At 56.9% G+C, this 13,516-nt stretch overlaps 4 protein-coding genes across 4 annotated transcripts in view; 3 read left to right on the top strand and 1 right to left on the bottom strand.

Annotated features, from left to right (window-relative positions):
- Positions 1-678, top strand: part of VDBG_02933 (conserved hypothetical protein) — a gene marked incomplete at both ends in the record, with an annotated part of 1,340 nt that extends 662 nt beyond the window's left edge. The window contains 2 exons of the mRNA XM_003006748.1: positions 148-414; positions 480-678. Of these exons, the coding sequence (XP_003006794.1) occupies positions 148-414; positions 480-678 (466 nt within the window). The remainder of the gene's footprint in view (positions 1-147; positions 415-479) is intronic.
- A 1,211-nt stretch (positions 679-1,889) lies between these two features.
- Positions 1,890-6,397, top strand: VDBG_02932 (het-eN; the record flags this gene model as incomplete). The annotated part of the gene is made up of 5 exons (XM_003006747.1): positions 1,890-2,270; positions 2,583-2,820; positions 3,009-4,035; positions 4,148-5,750; positions 5,852-6,397. 5 exons carry the CDS (start codon positions 1,890-1,892, stop codon positions 6,395-6,397), a joined length of 3,795 nt encoding a protein of 1,264 aa, XP_003006793.1.
- Positions 6,398-9,626: 3,229 nt separating this feature from the next.
- On the bottom strand, positions 9,627-11,813 carry VDBG_02931 (predicted protein; the record flags this gene model as incomplete). Its single annotated transcript, XM_003006746.1, has 4 exons — positions 9,627-9,886; positions 10,409-10,551; positions 11,326-11,613; positions 11,776-11,813. 4 exons carry the CDS (start codon positions 11,811-11,813, stop codon positions 9,627-9,629), a joined length of 729 nt encoding a protein of 242 aa, XP_003006792.1.
- Positions 11,814-12,872: 1,059 nt separating this feature from the next.
- Positions 12,873-13,376, top strand: VDBG_02930 (endonuclease/exonuclease/phosphatase family protein; the record flags this gene model as incomplete). The annotated part of the gene is made up of 1 exon (XM_003006745.1): positions 12,873-13,376. The coding sequence occupies one exon, from the start codon at positions 12,873-12,875 to the stop codon at positions 13,374-13,376; it is 504 nt and encodes a 167-aa protein (XP_003006791.1).
- Positions 13,377-13,516: the final 140 nt, after the last annotated feature.

Genomic DNA, 13,516 nt, shown 5'->3' with positions numbered 1-13,516 from the left:
GCTGTCCTGTCCGACGTCGACGACACGATCCAGGTGACCCAGACGAGCTCTCCGCTTGGTATCCTTCGCAAGACCTTTGTCGACCCTCCGAGTGCCGTGCCCGGCATGCCTGAACTCTACAGGCACATCACGTCTCTCATATCCAAGGAGGCGCCCGTGGTTTTACCTGTCTGCGTCACCGTACAACCTGTACCCATTCTTGCGCAACTTCTGCCGCCAATGGTACCCTCACGGCACACTGATTCTTCGCGACTCGAGTTGGCGCACCATTGCGGGTCTGCTGTCGGCCTTGACCCAGGGGACAGAGCAGTACAAGACGGACCGTATCCGCAAGGTGCATTCGTGGTTGCCAAAGCGCAAGTTGATTCTCATTGGTGACTCGACGCAGTCCGACCCTGAGGCCTACGGCGACATGTAAGTCATCGCGGAACTATCGCTTCAAAATAGCGCGCAAGAGCATTGGCTGACGCTGTGTGTAGCTACCGCGAGTTCGATGGATGGGTCAAGCTCATCCTCATCCGAAAGGTGACCGACATCGCCGCTGTCGGTATCGAGTCGAAGAATGAGCCGAAGCGATTCGAGGAGGCCTTCAAAGACGTGCCGCGCGAGGCCTGGCACATCTTTGAGGACCCTGCCGAGTGCAACAAGATTGTGGAGAAGGTGGTTGCTGGCGCTTGAAGCTGGGCTTGATGGTTCTGACTGTGCGCGGTGATGGCGTTTGTGTTATAGCGAGAGCTTGTTGGGAGGAGCACCTGGCGAAGAGACGAGAACACGACTTTGATGACGATGATGATGACAACTGGAGCGGTAGTAATAACAGGCAACTTGACATTTCATTCATTTCCCTTAGAGAATTGGCTCATTGTCCTACCTACGTGCGGTGATGGATTTGGCAGCTTACGTTCCACTGCATTGCGGGGTGGTGCTGCTGCTCACGTCGGTCGCCGCTTGACCATTTTGGTGGGGTTCACTGCATCCCACCACCCATCACCCACTACCCCCAAAGACTTTAATCATACACCACTCATCCATCCGTCGTCCGCGCCCGAACATCACAATCAGCTGCGCGGGAAGTCAAGCGTCGCCTTTCCATTGAAGACCGTACAACCAGAAGCTGGTGAAGAAAGTTCCATCCCGGCCCTTTCGGTCTCGTCAAGATGCAACCACTCGGAGCCTCGTCGCAGAGGGGGTCCAACCGAACGAGGCTACCTTCCTGCCCGAACACGATTCCATTTTACCTGTCCGCCATCCCCATGTCAGCAATGCCTACATCTTCCAATCTGCAGCACACGAGCTCGCATGCTGTAGGTCTGCATGGTCGGTACAGCAGCGCATGACCATAAGGCACAGCCAGCTGTCGCTTGGCACCGCCTCGGTCGCCCGTTGAAGCACCCCCCTCCTCCATCGCCCGACCTTTGCCACGGCGAGAGTCTAGTTCATGCCTGCGAATTCAGCCCATCACAGCCACCAAAAAAAATAGCCTCTCCACGCACCAATCTCCGTCGCTTTGTGAAGAGGTGACTGCTGTCCAGGAGGATGCAGCCGCAGCCGCCCGTCCCGTCCGAATCTAGCCTCAGTTGGGGGCCATGTACAGTTGACAGTGCCCCAGCCAACCATCGTCAGCTCTCAACGTCGTGCACCCTTGTCAGGACGAATCCAGGTGCTCCTTCAGCTCCGGCGTTCTGCATGATGATTGGGGGTCTGGCCTTACGCCCATCTCATCGACCTCTCGTCAACCCCTCCTCATAGAATCAGGACCTCCAAGGTGAGCGTCTTCTTCGGCGCACGACACAGAGAGCATCAATTGCGCCGGCGCGACCGCATACGAGCCGCTCAGTCCCTGTACCAACCGACCGCAATCAGATTGGATCTGCCAGAGGCGTTGCCAGATGGCGATACAGCGTGCTGACACGCTCAAGCTCGCTGTCCACAATGTGGCACAGCCAAAGTCGCTGAAGGAAGATCTGTTTCCGAACGACCACTTCCTCGGCGTCCGCGTCTTGCATACGCCCCCAAACCCGCAGGTCGATATCATATTCATCCATGGAATCACTGGTCATCCATACAAGACCTTTGCCACGAACGGCGCCAGTCCCATCTACTGGCCGACCCAGCTATTGGCGCGAGACGTTCCAGAGGCCCGGATTCTCTCGTTCGGGTACGATGCTGATGTTGCCAAGTTCTTGGGACCAGTGGGACAGAACGACATTCGGGAGCATGCGGCAACTCTGATCAGTGACATTGCAACTGTGCGGATTGAAGACCATGCAGTGAGTTCGGGCTACGATGCTGCGATCGGCGTCCTCCAAGTTCTAAGAACGGCCCCAATGACCCGGTCCAGTCTAGACAAGCCCTTGGGAGAGGCCCTGGGTGGCCCAAAGAAAAGCCCCTGAAAGCCTGTGTCTCTCGGAGCAGGCTGCGGAGCAACATCAGAAACAGCTTCATGAATGCGTGACGGCTGTTGCGTTCCTGGGAACGCCGCATCGTGGCTCCGACCTGGCCCCCGTTTCGCCGCGGGCGTGGCTCGCATCCTCAAGGCATCCAACTCACGAGTCAATGTCGATATCATTCGTCTACTGCAGCGCGATTCTGAGGCTCTCGCTGACATAGAGGCTGCCTTTGGCATCTGGCTGCGGAAAAACACCGCTCGTTTCCAACTGACATGCTTCTTCGAGGAACGGGAAGTCGTTGGTGTCGGCATGGTTGTGAACAAGGACTCGGCCAAGATCAGCGGTTATCCCCAACTGCCGGTCCCCACAAACCACATGGACCTTGTTCGATTTGCTAGCACAGAAGATACTGGGTACCGACGGGTCCTTGGTGAGCTGCGGCGCTGGATGCGACATGGAACATCTGGTGCGAGACCCTTGGCCCACTTCGATTGGAACTGAGCTGACTCCCCGAAAGACATTCCAACTGCTGAGGTTGCTTCGGACAAGCTAGACTTTGACGGTAACATAAAGAGCAACCTTAATGACCTCAACCACCCTATCACTGACACGTTTCAGGTTGCATGTCGACTCTTTTCTTCCCAGAGATGAACGCACGCGGGGCTGACGTAGAGACTGCTGCTGCTGGTACCTGCCGTTGGATCCTGGAGCATCCCACCTACCTGCAGTGGCACGCCAACGGCCAAGGCCTGCTGTGGGTGAAGGGCAAGCCCGGTTGTGGAAAAAGTACGCTGATGAAACATGTCATCAAGAACTCGAGCGATATTCATCCAGACGGTGCAACTCTCAAGATCTGTTTCTACTTCCACGGCCGCGGGACTGATCTCCAGAGGTCGCCACTGGGGCTTTTCCGTGCCCTGGTGCACCAGATCGGCCAAGCTTACCCTCGAGCTGTGAGCTCCATCGTCAACCATTACAAAAAGATGGACGAGAGCCTGGCAGGGCCTTGGTCATGGCGTCCTCAGGATCTCGAGGACTTTTTCGTTTCCGACGTCCTTCCTGCCCTGTTGAGGAGATCAGGACTTTGTATCTTTATCGATGCCCTGGACGAGTGCGGCGAGAAAGAGGCCCGACGTCTCGTGCAGTTCTTCACGCGCATCTACGACACGTCTGCCTCGAGCTCGTATCGAGTCAGCATTTGTTTCTCATGTCGCCACTATCCCATCATCGCCCCGGACAACTGCGAGCAAGTAGTAGTCGAGTCGGCCAACGACAAAGACATTGCCAGGTATATCGACCAAGAGCTCACGCGCGTGGTGACAAGTCCGGAAGACCTCGAGGCTCTCCGTCAGAAAGTGGAAGAGCAGGCGCGCCAAGTGTTTTTGTGGGTGGTGCTCGTCATCCCTCAGGTCGTTTGGAAATACAACGAAGGCAGCACTGTCGAGGAAATAGTGGACTACATCGACAAGATCCCGCCCCAGCTCCACAACCTCTACGCAAACCTGATAACGGAACTCAAGGAGAAGAGCGCCTTGAAATCCAAGCAACTTTTCCAATGGATCTGCTTCGGCACCGAGAACCTTCCCGTCGACCGTCTGCGGGATGCGCTGAACTTTGACGGAGAAGCTGGCATACAGCGAGGGGCGTACGAGAACTGGGTGTCAGCGTCAGACACGATCCGATCGAACGACCAGATGGTGAAGAAACCTCGGGTGCTTTCTGCCGGACTCGCAGAGATATCGAATGGCGTTGTGCAGCTTGTTCATCAAACCGTCCAAAGACTTTCTCTTCGAGAAAGGCTTCGCCATGCTCGATGGCGTCGAGCAACTGACTTTGACTGAAATAACGGGAGCGAGCCACCACAGGCTGGCGAAATCCTGCCTGCTTTACTTTGCCTCTATCGAAAAGGGGTTACGTGGTGAACTCTCTTCTTTTGATGCCCGCCGCGCCAATCACGACAAGGTGCGCCTTTATGAGCTGACCGAGAAAAGCTACTATGACCATCCATTCCTTGCCTACTCAGTACGGTACTTATTTACGCACTGCGCGTCAGCCGACGAGGCCGGGTTGAGTCAAGGTTTCATCAACGACTTCCTGGGAGATGATCGCGACGAGGTCATCTCCAATTGGGCCAAGGTTGCGACATCTGACAACATAGAAACCCAGTTTTGGGAGGACGTAGCAGGCGCCCCCGAATTCGGGACCACATTACTACATGAGGCTGCCAAACACAACATCAAAAGTCTCGTCCCGGACTTGGTCGGCAGCACTCAGAAATACACTGGCGCTCGCGACTTTAACAACCGGACACCACTGGTTTATGCCGTATGGAACGGACGCCAAGGGATCGTGGAATATTTGATCAGCAGGCCGCAAACTGACGTGAATGCATACATCAAGAGCGGCTCCCAAAGCTTTACCGCTTTTCAATTGGCACTTTTGCTCGGGTTTCAACGGATCGCCCTGGACATTTACAACCACTCAGACTTTGATCTCGACGCGCACTGGACCATCAAGAGCGGCTGGGTCCACGAGACTGACATGACGACGTTCAACAATCGAGGCCTGTCGTCGGCCAACTTTTCGCGCGCGATCGATCTCACGATTGCTCACGAGAACATGGAAGAAGTCTTTGACAGGCTTTTGGCGTCGTACGATCGGCAAAAACCGTATGGCCAGACGATATCAATGCTCGTCAGGTGTGAGACGGCGTTGAAGTTTCAACAGGGCAAGATGCTTCTCGCTTTCTTGAAGCGACTTTCCATGCAAGAGATCGACACTTTGCTCAAGAGTGACGACACGTACTTTTTCCTGCATGACGCCGTCCAGCAAAACTTTGAAGAAGGCGTTCGCCACCTAATTGCAGCTCGGGTATGCGATCTGAACAAAGCTCGAGGGGTTTCGCAGTCAACACCGCTGCACCTGGCCATCACCCACCAGCTGAAGAGTATAGCTGAGATGCTCGTCAAGGCGGGGGCGGATGTGGACAAGCGCAACGCGACAGGACAGACGTCTCTGACGCTAGCACTACAGGGTGGCTACTCAAACATGGTGCACACTCTCCTCAGCTTCCCCGAAGTGGATCCCAACGTGGGCAACGACGACTGGAGTCCCATAGAGATTGCCGTCGAAGTTGGAGACAGTGACGCGCTTGAAGCGCTCCTACAGCGCCCAGATATCATACTCAAGTTCGACATACCAGAAGGCGAACCCGCCCCTGCCGTCACTGCCAACCCCGACGGGACCGCAACCTTTACCTCGGGGGGGAACAGGTATAGGCCGCTCCAGCGATCACTGCTCTGGCAAGCGATCAATCGCGGCCACGGCAACTGTGCCCGTGTGCTGCTAGCGGACGGACGGGTGTCTAAGATCCTTCGCGACTTGTCCGGGGCCCTCCCGTCGTTTGTCGGCGTTGACGACGATATCATTGGGGAGGTTGTGCAGCTCCACGCGTCTAACAGCTGGCAGGCCACGGACGACATTTTTGGCTTCCTGTGACCACGGACCGCGAGAGTGTGCCTGGACAGTATCACATGGCAAGTATGGTGGACGTTGACGGCAATTGCCTGCTGTCTCATCTCATCATTTGCGGGTGGGAGGAGGAGGCGATCGACCTGCTCAAGCAGAAGGACAGCCCGAAAAACAGCTCCAACTACCAAGGAGAAACGGCCCTGATGCTGGCTGTCTTGTACTCACGCGCCGAGGTGATCAAGTTCTTGCTCGAGTCGCCGATCGGCGGCTCCGTCGACTGGCTCGTGGTGAACAGATGGGGGCAAAACCTACTTGTGTACGCAGAGAGCGCCAAAAACGACAGCGTGACGCGCAAGGTCGTGGCGCGGGTGCAGAAAGAGGCCAAGCTGCGGTCGCAGGCGGGCTTTGGCAGCTTCAACGAAGATCGGCGCCGCCGCCCTGGGCGTGTCGACTCGTTCTTTGATGCCGAGCTGAAGACGGTCATGGACAAGCAGCTGGGCAAATTCCGCATCACGGTGAAGAAGAAGCGCTCGTGATGCTGCTCGGGTGGTCGAGGGGGATGCGTGGCATTGTGGGAGGATCTGGTGATTCGGTCTTTGCGGAAGCGCTCTAGGCGTCGCGGATGTAATGATCTTTGCGTGCTGACGAAGGCATTGTTCTTTAAGGCCGCCGCCTCGTGTGGTTTAGGTGCCAGGAGTTCCATAGTCTAACACTCTGAATCTGGTTTGCTCGTCTTTCGGCAGTGACTTGGTAATACAGGATGAGCCATTTCTTCTAGTGAACGTGACGTTCCTCAAATTGTGGATAGGATTAGGAAGGTCTTACTCACAATCCTTATTCTTCAAAGCCTTTTGAACATGACTGTAAGCGCACAGTTTACTGTTCATGATGCTGGAAGGCGGGTATATAAAAATTTGACATATTGGTTGTGCATGTTGTTCTCATGTCATTCATCATCGAATCAACTATGCCCCGACGATACGGACAATGATCACTCGACATCCAACGTTCAGTTGCTACCAGCTGTATTATGAGTGTCTGGATGGCGCCAGATATTTCGGTCCTCCAAATAACCGGCCGGTGCTCGACGTTCCGGGGGAGTCATGTGCCCCTTACAAAACGAATACCGTTTCCGCGCCTATGCGGAAACATACTGATCGTGATGATGATTTACAAGTTGTTACTCTAGAACTCAGGAGACTTGACACGAGCAAAGTGAGGAACGGTCGAGAACGTCAGACCTTGCACAGGAACGACCTCTGCTCCAGTGTATCCCGAGATAGGTTCGTTGTCTAGATCAGAGGGCGGGGCCTACGATCGGGGGCCTCGTTCAGCCCGAAGCCAATTTTGCCTATTTCGCAGAGCTCATTCACGATTCATTGATACCTTGGACAGCAACATGTTGGGGCAACTCTTCAGAGCTGCTGCGAAACACGACATTGCATGTAGAGTTCGGTATGGGGAAGCCGATGGTGCATGCACCGATGCTGGAGTTCACGACAATTCATGACTAGTTGACTTAAATTACGATGCGGGTATCGCACGGGAACTTCCATACGCGGTGGATCGGTGTAAAGAAGATAATATAGAGGATCACGACGCGAGTTAATCCATTCATGCTAAGCCCCCTCCCATCATGACAGATCTGGCCACGCCAAGCAACCTCACAACCCAATGAGTCGGCCATTTTGCCATGTCGCCCGTGAGAAACAAAAACGATATATCGTCTGATTCTGGAACAGTCCTCTTCCCGTCACACCGCTCGGCGTTCGTGAGCCATAGACCGAGCGAGCAGAATACCCAAGCGAGGATAGACTCTTTTCACGAGCCGATGATCATGTCCCGCTTGGCCCTACGAGGCCAGGACCCGGCGTCGCGGCCGAGGCTCCGCGGTACACCGCCCGTGGAACCTCATCACATATCACCACCCACGAGTCATCCCAAACAGCCCGAACTGACCGTACAAGTACACTAAAAGCTCCAAGGTCCCCCGGCGACACGGCAGCGGAGCAGTGAAGCGAGAGCATCGGCGCGCCCCCCATTGTGTCGGGTCCCCTTCATCGGCCTAGATGCATACTCGCTCGCACACTCGGCCGTGCCCGTTCATCGCTCGCTTCTCTTCTGAATTCAGACACCCCCCCCCCCCTTCTTTCCTGAGGCTGAGGCGGCAGACACCAACCGAGGAGCCACTCGCGTCTCCGCCCGCAGATCGTCCATGCGAAACCCCCACTCGAGATGTTCGCCCATGCTCTTCTGTCTCTCTGCGTGGTATCTGTTCGGCTCGGGTGGCATGGGCGGAAGCGCGCCAAGGCAGGCAGGATCAGAGACAGAGGCAAAGCGTCCTGCATGCTACGCGCTCTGACAGCAATATTGGATCGCAATGTGCATCCCGACCTTCGCGTCGGGCTGCCGGTACTTTCAGTAAAGGCGGATAGGATCCAAGCACCAGACATCGGGCTCCTTCATCGCTGGCGGGACGTGTATACATGCTCGAAAGTGCCCACTCATTGATCCTTGACCGTCCCATCCCGCCGTCAAGGTTTGAGGGCAAGACACCACGACCCCGGCAAGACCCGCATCTCCGACACCCCTCCTGTCTCTCTCTCTCTCTCTCTCTTCGTCCTCGTCCCAACCACAATCGGTGGGCGATCGCAATCATCACAATGGAGGCGAGAGAGAGGGAAAATGGGAAACAGCCAGGGACCGTTCCAGGCCCCCCTCGTTGCTGCGTGGGATGGATGACCTGCTGTGCCGTGGCCCTGCACAACCCTGCTACGCCCACCCCAGCCCGTGGTACCTCTTCGCTCGGCACAGTTTGGCAGCGAGGGCGCGGGGCGCCGGAATAGACTCCCCGTGGACTGGGGGTCGGTTTGTTTGCACGGACGGACGTGACCTGGGCCGTACGGGAAGGTGAGACAAGCTGATTACATTATCGGAAACCGCATCTCGTGCTGAAGATGGACGAGGCGAACGGGGCGGCTTTGCCGCGGAAGGCTATCTAGGAAGCCATTTGGGCTTTGAGGGGGGGGTTCGCCTTGGTTAGGGTTATAGCGGCGTTCAGACGATGATATGGGCACGAATATTGGAGAGCGTCACAATGCCCAACGTAATGCTCCATATGACGAGAATGATGAAGCTGTTGAGAGACTGCCATCAGCCAGTGGTAGTACAGAACGTTCAGTGTTGTCGTGACTTTCTGGGCGCAGGCCTGTCGCGTCTTCCTTCATTTACTTGTGTTTGCCTCCTAATTGATCCATCACATCTCATCACCCTAATAAAGGCTGTTTGTGATTTGATTTGGCTGCCCGATAGTAGGCGCCATTTGCTTGCTAAGAACAATTAAATGACGGCTGCAGCACCGACGCCGCGCGGACCCCAGCCGGGTAGGGGGTGACGAATGAGTGCCCCGGAATCAACGTGGTTGCTTTTTTTCTTCTCTCTTGTGCCCCTGGAAGAACAGCCGCAGACATCACTCTCCGTAGGCTCGTGTCTGACACGCCTCTCTCACGCGTCTTGTTGCGGCCGTTGGGACCTGGAGGCGTCTTCCTTCAGCATGAGACGTCCCCTCCAACCCCGACGCGTGAGGCCACCCCTGCTGGTCGTGCGTGTGTCTCGTTCGTCCGCGCTGTTTCTTTGAGTTGGTGCCTTGTTCCTGGTGTCACGCCGCTAGGCAGATCTGGGATGTCATCACATTCCAATCACCCGTCTTCGCCTTCCAAGTCGACGCTTGCGAGAGCTGGCAGCACACGTTACGTCCGCGTAGTCTCACAGTTTCGGTCCGTGGATGGTAAACCTCGGAGCGGCAGCACAGCGTAGCACTTGCTCGAGGGGAGGCCAAGCGAAGCGGAAATGAAAGACAGACTGGAGAAGCTTTTGCGAAGGGTAGCATCCGGCACCGCCAACCCGGCGCCGTGTGTCCCCGCCACCTCTGCCTGTGGTTCGCACTAACCAGCGGCCGCCGACGCCGCTCCCGGCAAAAGACCTAGCGGTAGCGGCCATCTCCACCTCGCCGTTCTTTCGCCGTGCTGCCGCCGTGTGTCCGCATCGAAGTTCTCATCATTGCTTTCTGCGGTCTGCACCTATTCGTCGACTTGGGCCGTGGCGCCCCCAATGAGTCCCGGCTACGCAGGCACTGCGGACGAGCGCCGTGCTTGGTTCTCAGGCTCAAGTGAGACGGGACATGGCGGTGGACGGACGGGATATGTCATTGACTGCCGACCATGTGGCTCTGGAATGGGTGGAAGCCGCCAGACGATCTCATGTTCTTGCGACGGCGCTTAGACTGTATAGATGGGCAGGCGCAGTGTTGCGGGCGAGCGTGCTTCCTGGGGGTCATGGGGTGGCTGCTGAGCTGTCGACAGGCTTGAGTCACCTGTGCCACTCTAGTGATGTACGGCGGCTTACAGGGAGCTGGACAGGTATGCTTAGATGGTCGACCTCCTCTGGCGAGCGAACGAGCTCGACTTGACAACGGACGATTCGATGAGCAACATCCCACGCGTGTTTCTGCCGAAGCGCCCTGCCGCTATCACATCCCTAGAGCTCACCTGGGAGCAGGCTCCCGGCGTCGAACCGACGAAGATCGACGCGTGCGACATTGACGTGCTTTTTGCAGCGCTCACGGCGCTGTCGGGGCTGAGGCATCTGATTCTGACGCTCCGGTGGCGTGGCGGCAACTGGGACCACGAGCCTGTAGAACTCGACGCTTTCGACAGTGAAAAGTCGTTTCTTGCCTGGCACGACCGATTCGTGAACGAGAGGCTACGTCTCGAGCACTTCACGGTCGCCACTCCAGAGAGCCTGTGAATAAGCCTTCGAAGCCGTCATGTTGCCAAGTTGCAGCACGGGGCGCCTTCTGAAGCATCACGCCTCATCCCTGCTGAGAACAGAATGGATTGCTGGCATGCTCTGCTACAGTGTTCTCTGAATAGCGAGGGGAGTGACGAGCCCATCGACGAGGCAGAGCACAAGAACAAGCATACGTGCACACGAACCGTCCGAATGAACAAGACAGATGAGAATGACCTTGTGATTTTGAACAATGACAACGTCACTACGCCGAATCCGCCGGCCGAGTTCGACAAGGGCAAGCCAGTGCTGGACCGCGGGTGATGCATCCTCAAAGGCCCAGTCCAGTAGGCTCGCTCGTGATGCAACTAGCGCGAAGTCTAGTCTTTGATAATTCTAGAATTGTTTGACTCGCTGCCGCAATAGGAAAGCAAATGCACCGTGATACACATTTCGTTGTCGTATCGCATGGGCTTCGTGTTTGGCAGTAGAGGACCCCTCCTGGCCTGAGCGCTCGAGCTCTCCGAGCTTTGATCCTCTTGGCGAGCAGCGACAGGCCGGCATCTCCTTGTCATGGAGTGAATCCGTCGTTGATAAGGTGCAGAGACCCTGTCTCTTACGTGTGTTGTCGGTGGTAATAGTATGCAGATACCGAGTCGTCTTTCGCCGGGCCTACCTGGTCAGGATGCGCGTCTTGTGCTTCGTTGCGGCGGCCGAGTACAGCTCGAGCTCGAGCCCGGACGCTTGACCCCCTTCCCCTCCCCTCCCCGCATGATACTCGTCGTCGTCACGGCAGGCCTTAGCATGATGCTCATAAGGCCGTTCGCAGCGTTGACATGTTTCGTGACGCTTGCCTCCCGTCCTTTGACACACGGAGCCGCCGACTGCCGGACTGAACCTGGGGGGCGATCGAGGGCAGCCGGGTCTGGCCGAGGGGGACTTCCGAGCGCCCGTTGAAATCGAGCTGTTCTGGTCTTGCTAGGCTGGTCATGCCTTCGATACCTGCCAGTGATGCTCCGAGTTCGCAAAACAAAAAAAACGTGCACCAACCCCTGCCAAGTCCTGTTCCTCTGCATGCGAACGAGTACTGTACATGGTACACTCCCAACCTTTGCTGCCCACTCACGCGAAAACGTGCTCTTCGTCGATGGAGAACGTGGCCATGATCGGTCGAGAGAACGTGCTCCAGCATGTAGAAGGTGGCTAATATTGCCCCAGAGGACGGTCCCAGAGGCGCCAATCAGCCGTTGAGACAGAGCTGGGAATGAAACGTGCCCATAAACATACCCACTCACTCACTCAGCCTGTATTCATGCTCGTGTCTTTATGCTCTTTTCCTGTTCATGCCATCGCTTCCATGATAATGATGTGATGAGATGAAGCTGAGGGTGACTGACACTGGTCATGGGCTGGGCTTCCAGAACCCTTCTCTTCCCGCTCGCGCCATCCAGGTCATACGCAGGAGCATGAGTACATCTAACATGGTCAGCCCTGCCAGGAACAGCCGTCGGCGCTGGTGGAGCCCCATGACATGATGCGCAGCGAGTCGCGATGCTCAACACGTCCTGCAGTGGCACCCCCTGCTGCTCCGAGTGTCCTCGGCCATACCCAAAATCACACTGACACTTGACAACGACTCAGCGCCTTCGTCTGAAAAGGCGACGCTGAACAAATGAATAGGCCCTTCATTGACACGTGAACTTCACCGCAATCAGCGGCGTGGCAGGGTCACGGCCACGGCCACGAGTTCCCCTCTCGGCACCTGATTGCTCTGCCGAGACAGTTCATGCATCCCCAGTTGCGGCCTTCCCCGCGTCGATAGTCCCGGAGCAACGACCAATTCGGGCGATCAAAGGCTGCCTGAACAGGCAATGGGGGGTAATCGGGGTACGAAGGCAAACAACCCATGAGGTGCCATGAGGTGGGAAAAGAAGGGGGGGATGAGGAGAGCAGAGGTGGATGGCGGTGGTTCTCAATCTCGCATCATGACAAGCGACGCCGCCCGAATGAGCAGGTCCCAACATCTCGTAGCCCCAGCGACGCTTATAACACCATGGTGTCGCCCCGGCTCTTGATCATGGTCATCTCGGAGCTACCGACTCGGCGCTCGCAGCACCTCGTGATACCAGCAGCATAAAGAGTCTGGCCTTGTCCGTCCCATCTCTGAGACCACCCCCCTTGCCGTCCTTCCCTCCCCACACGTCGGCATCATCGCACAAAAACATGAGACGGAACAGCATTCTTCTGTTGGCGGCTGGCACCCTCACGGGCCTCGCCTCGGCGCAGTCTTCGGGTGACATCAACGTGCTGACGATGAACGTCGCCGGTCTCCCCGCCATCCTCCAGGGCAATGATGTGCCGGGCGATAAGACGGTGAACTCGCGCCTCATCGGCACCAAGCTTGTGCAGCACGGGTACGACGTCGTCAACGTCCAGGAGGACTTCAACTACCACGCGGCGCTGTACTCGACGGCGACGCTGCCGTTCCGCACAGCAACCTCGGGTGGCGTCCCCTTTGGCTCGGGCCTCAACACGGTGTCGCAGTACGAGATCATCGACACGGTCCGCGTCAAGTGGGACACGTGCTCGAATGACTCGGGGTCCGACTGCCTGACGCCCAAGGGCTTCACGCTGACGCGGCTCGCCGTGAGCGACGATGCCGCGCAGGGCGCCGCCTTTGTCGACGTGTACAACTTCCACACCGACGCCGGCACGGCGGCGGGGTGACCTGACGGCACGCACGGCGAACCTGCGCCAGCTGTCGGCCTACATCGCGGGGGGGCCGGCCGGGAAACCCCGCCTCCCCTTTTGGGAAAAGCAACCTCGGGGTACACCCGCCCCGCCTGAAGAAATCCCGGGGTGTTCCG

Source organism: Verticillium alfalfae, genomic scaffold (assembly GCF_000150825.1).
Source record: "Verticillium alfalfae VaMs.102 supercont1.3 genomic scaffold, whole genome shotgun sequence".
Lineage (NCBI taxonomy): Eukaryota > Fungi > Ascomycota > Sordariomycetes > Glomerellales > Plectosphaerellaceae > Verticillium > Verticillium alfalfae.
The sequence above is the reverse complement of the archived record's forward strand: the minus strand, read 5'-3'. Positions and strand labels throughout refer to the sequence as shown.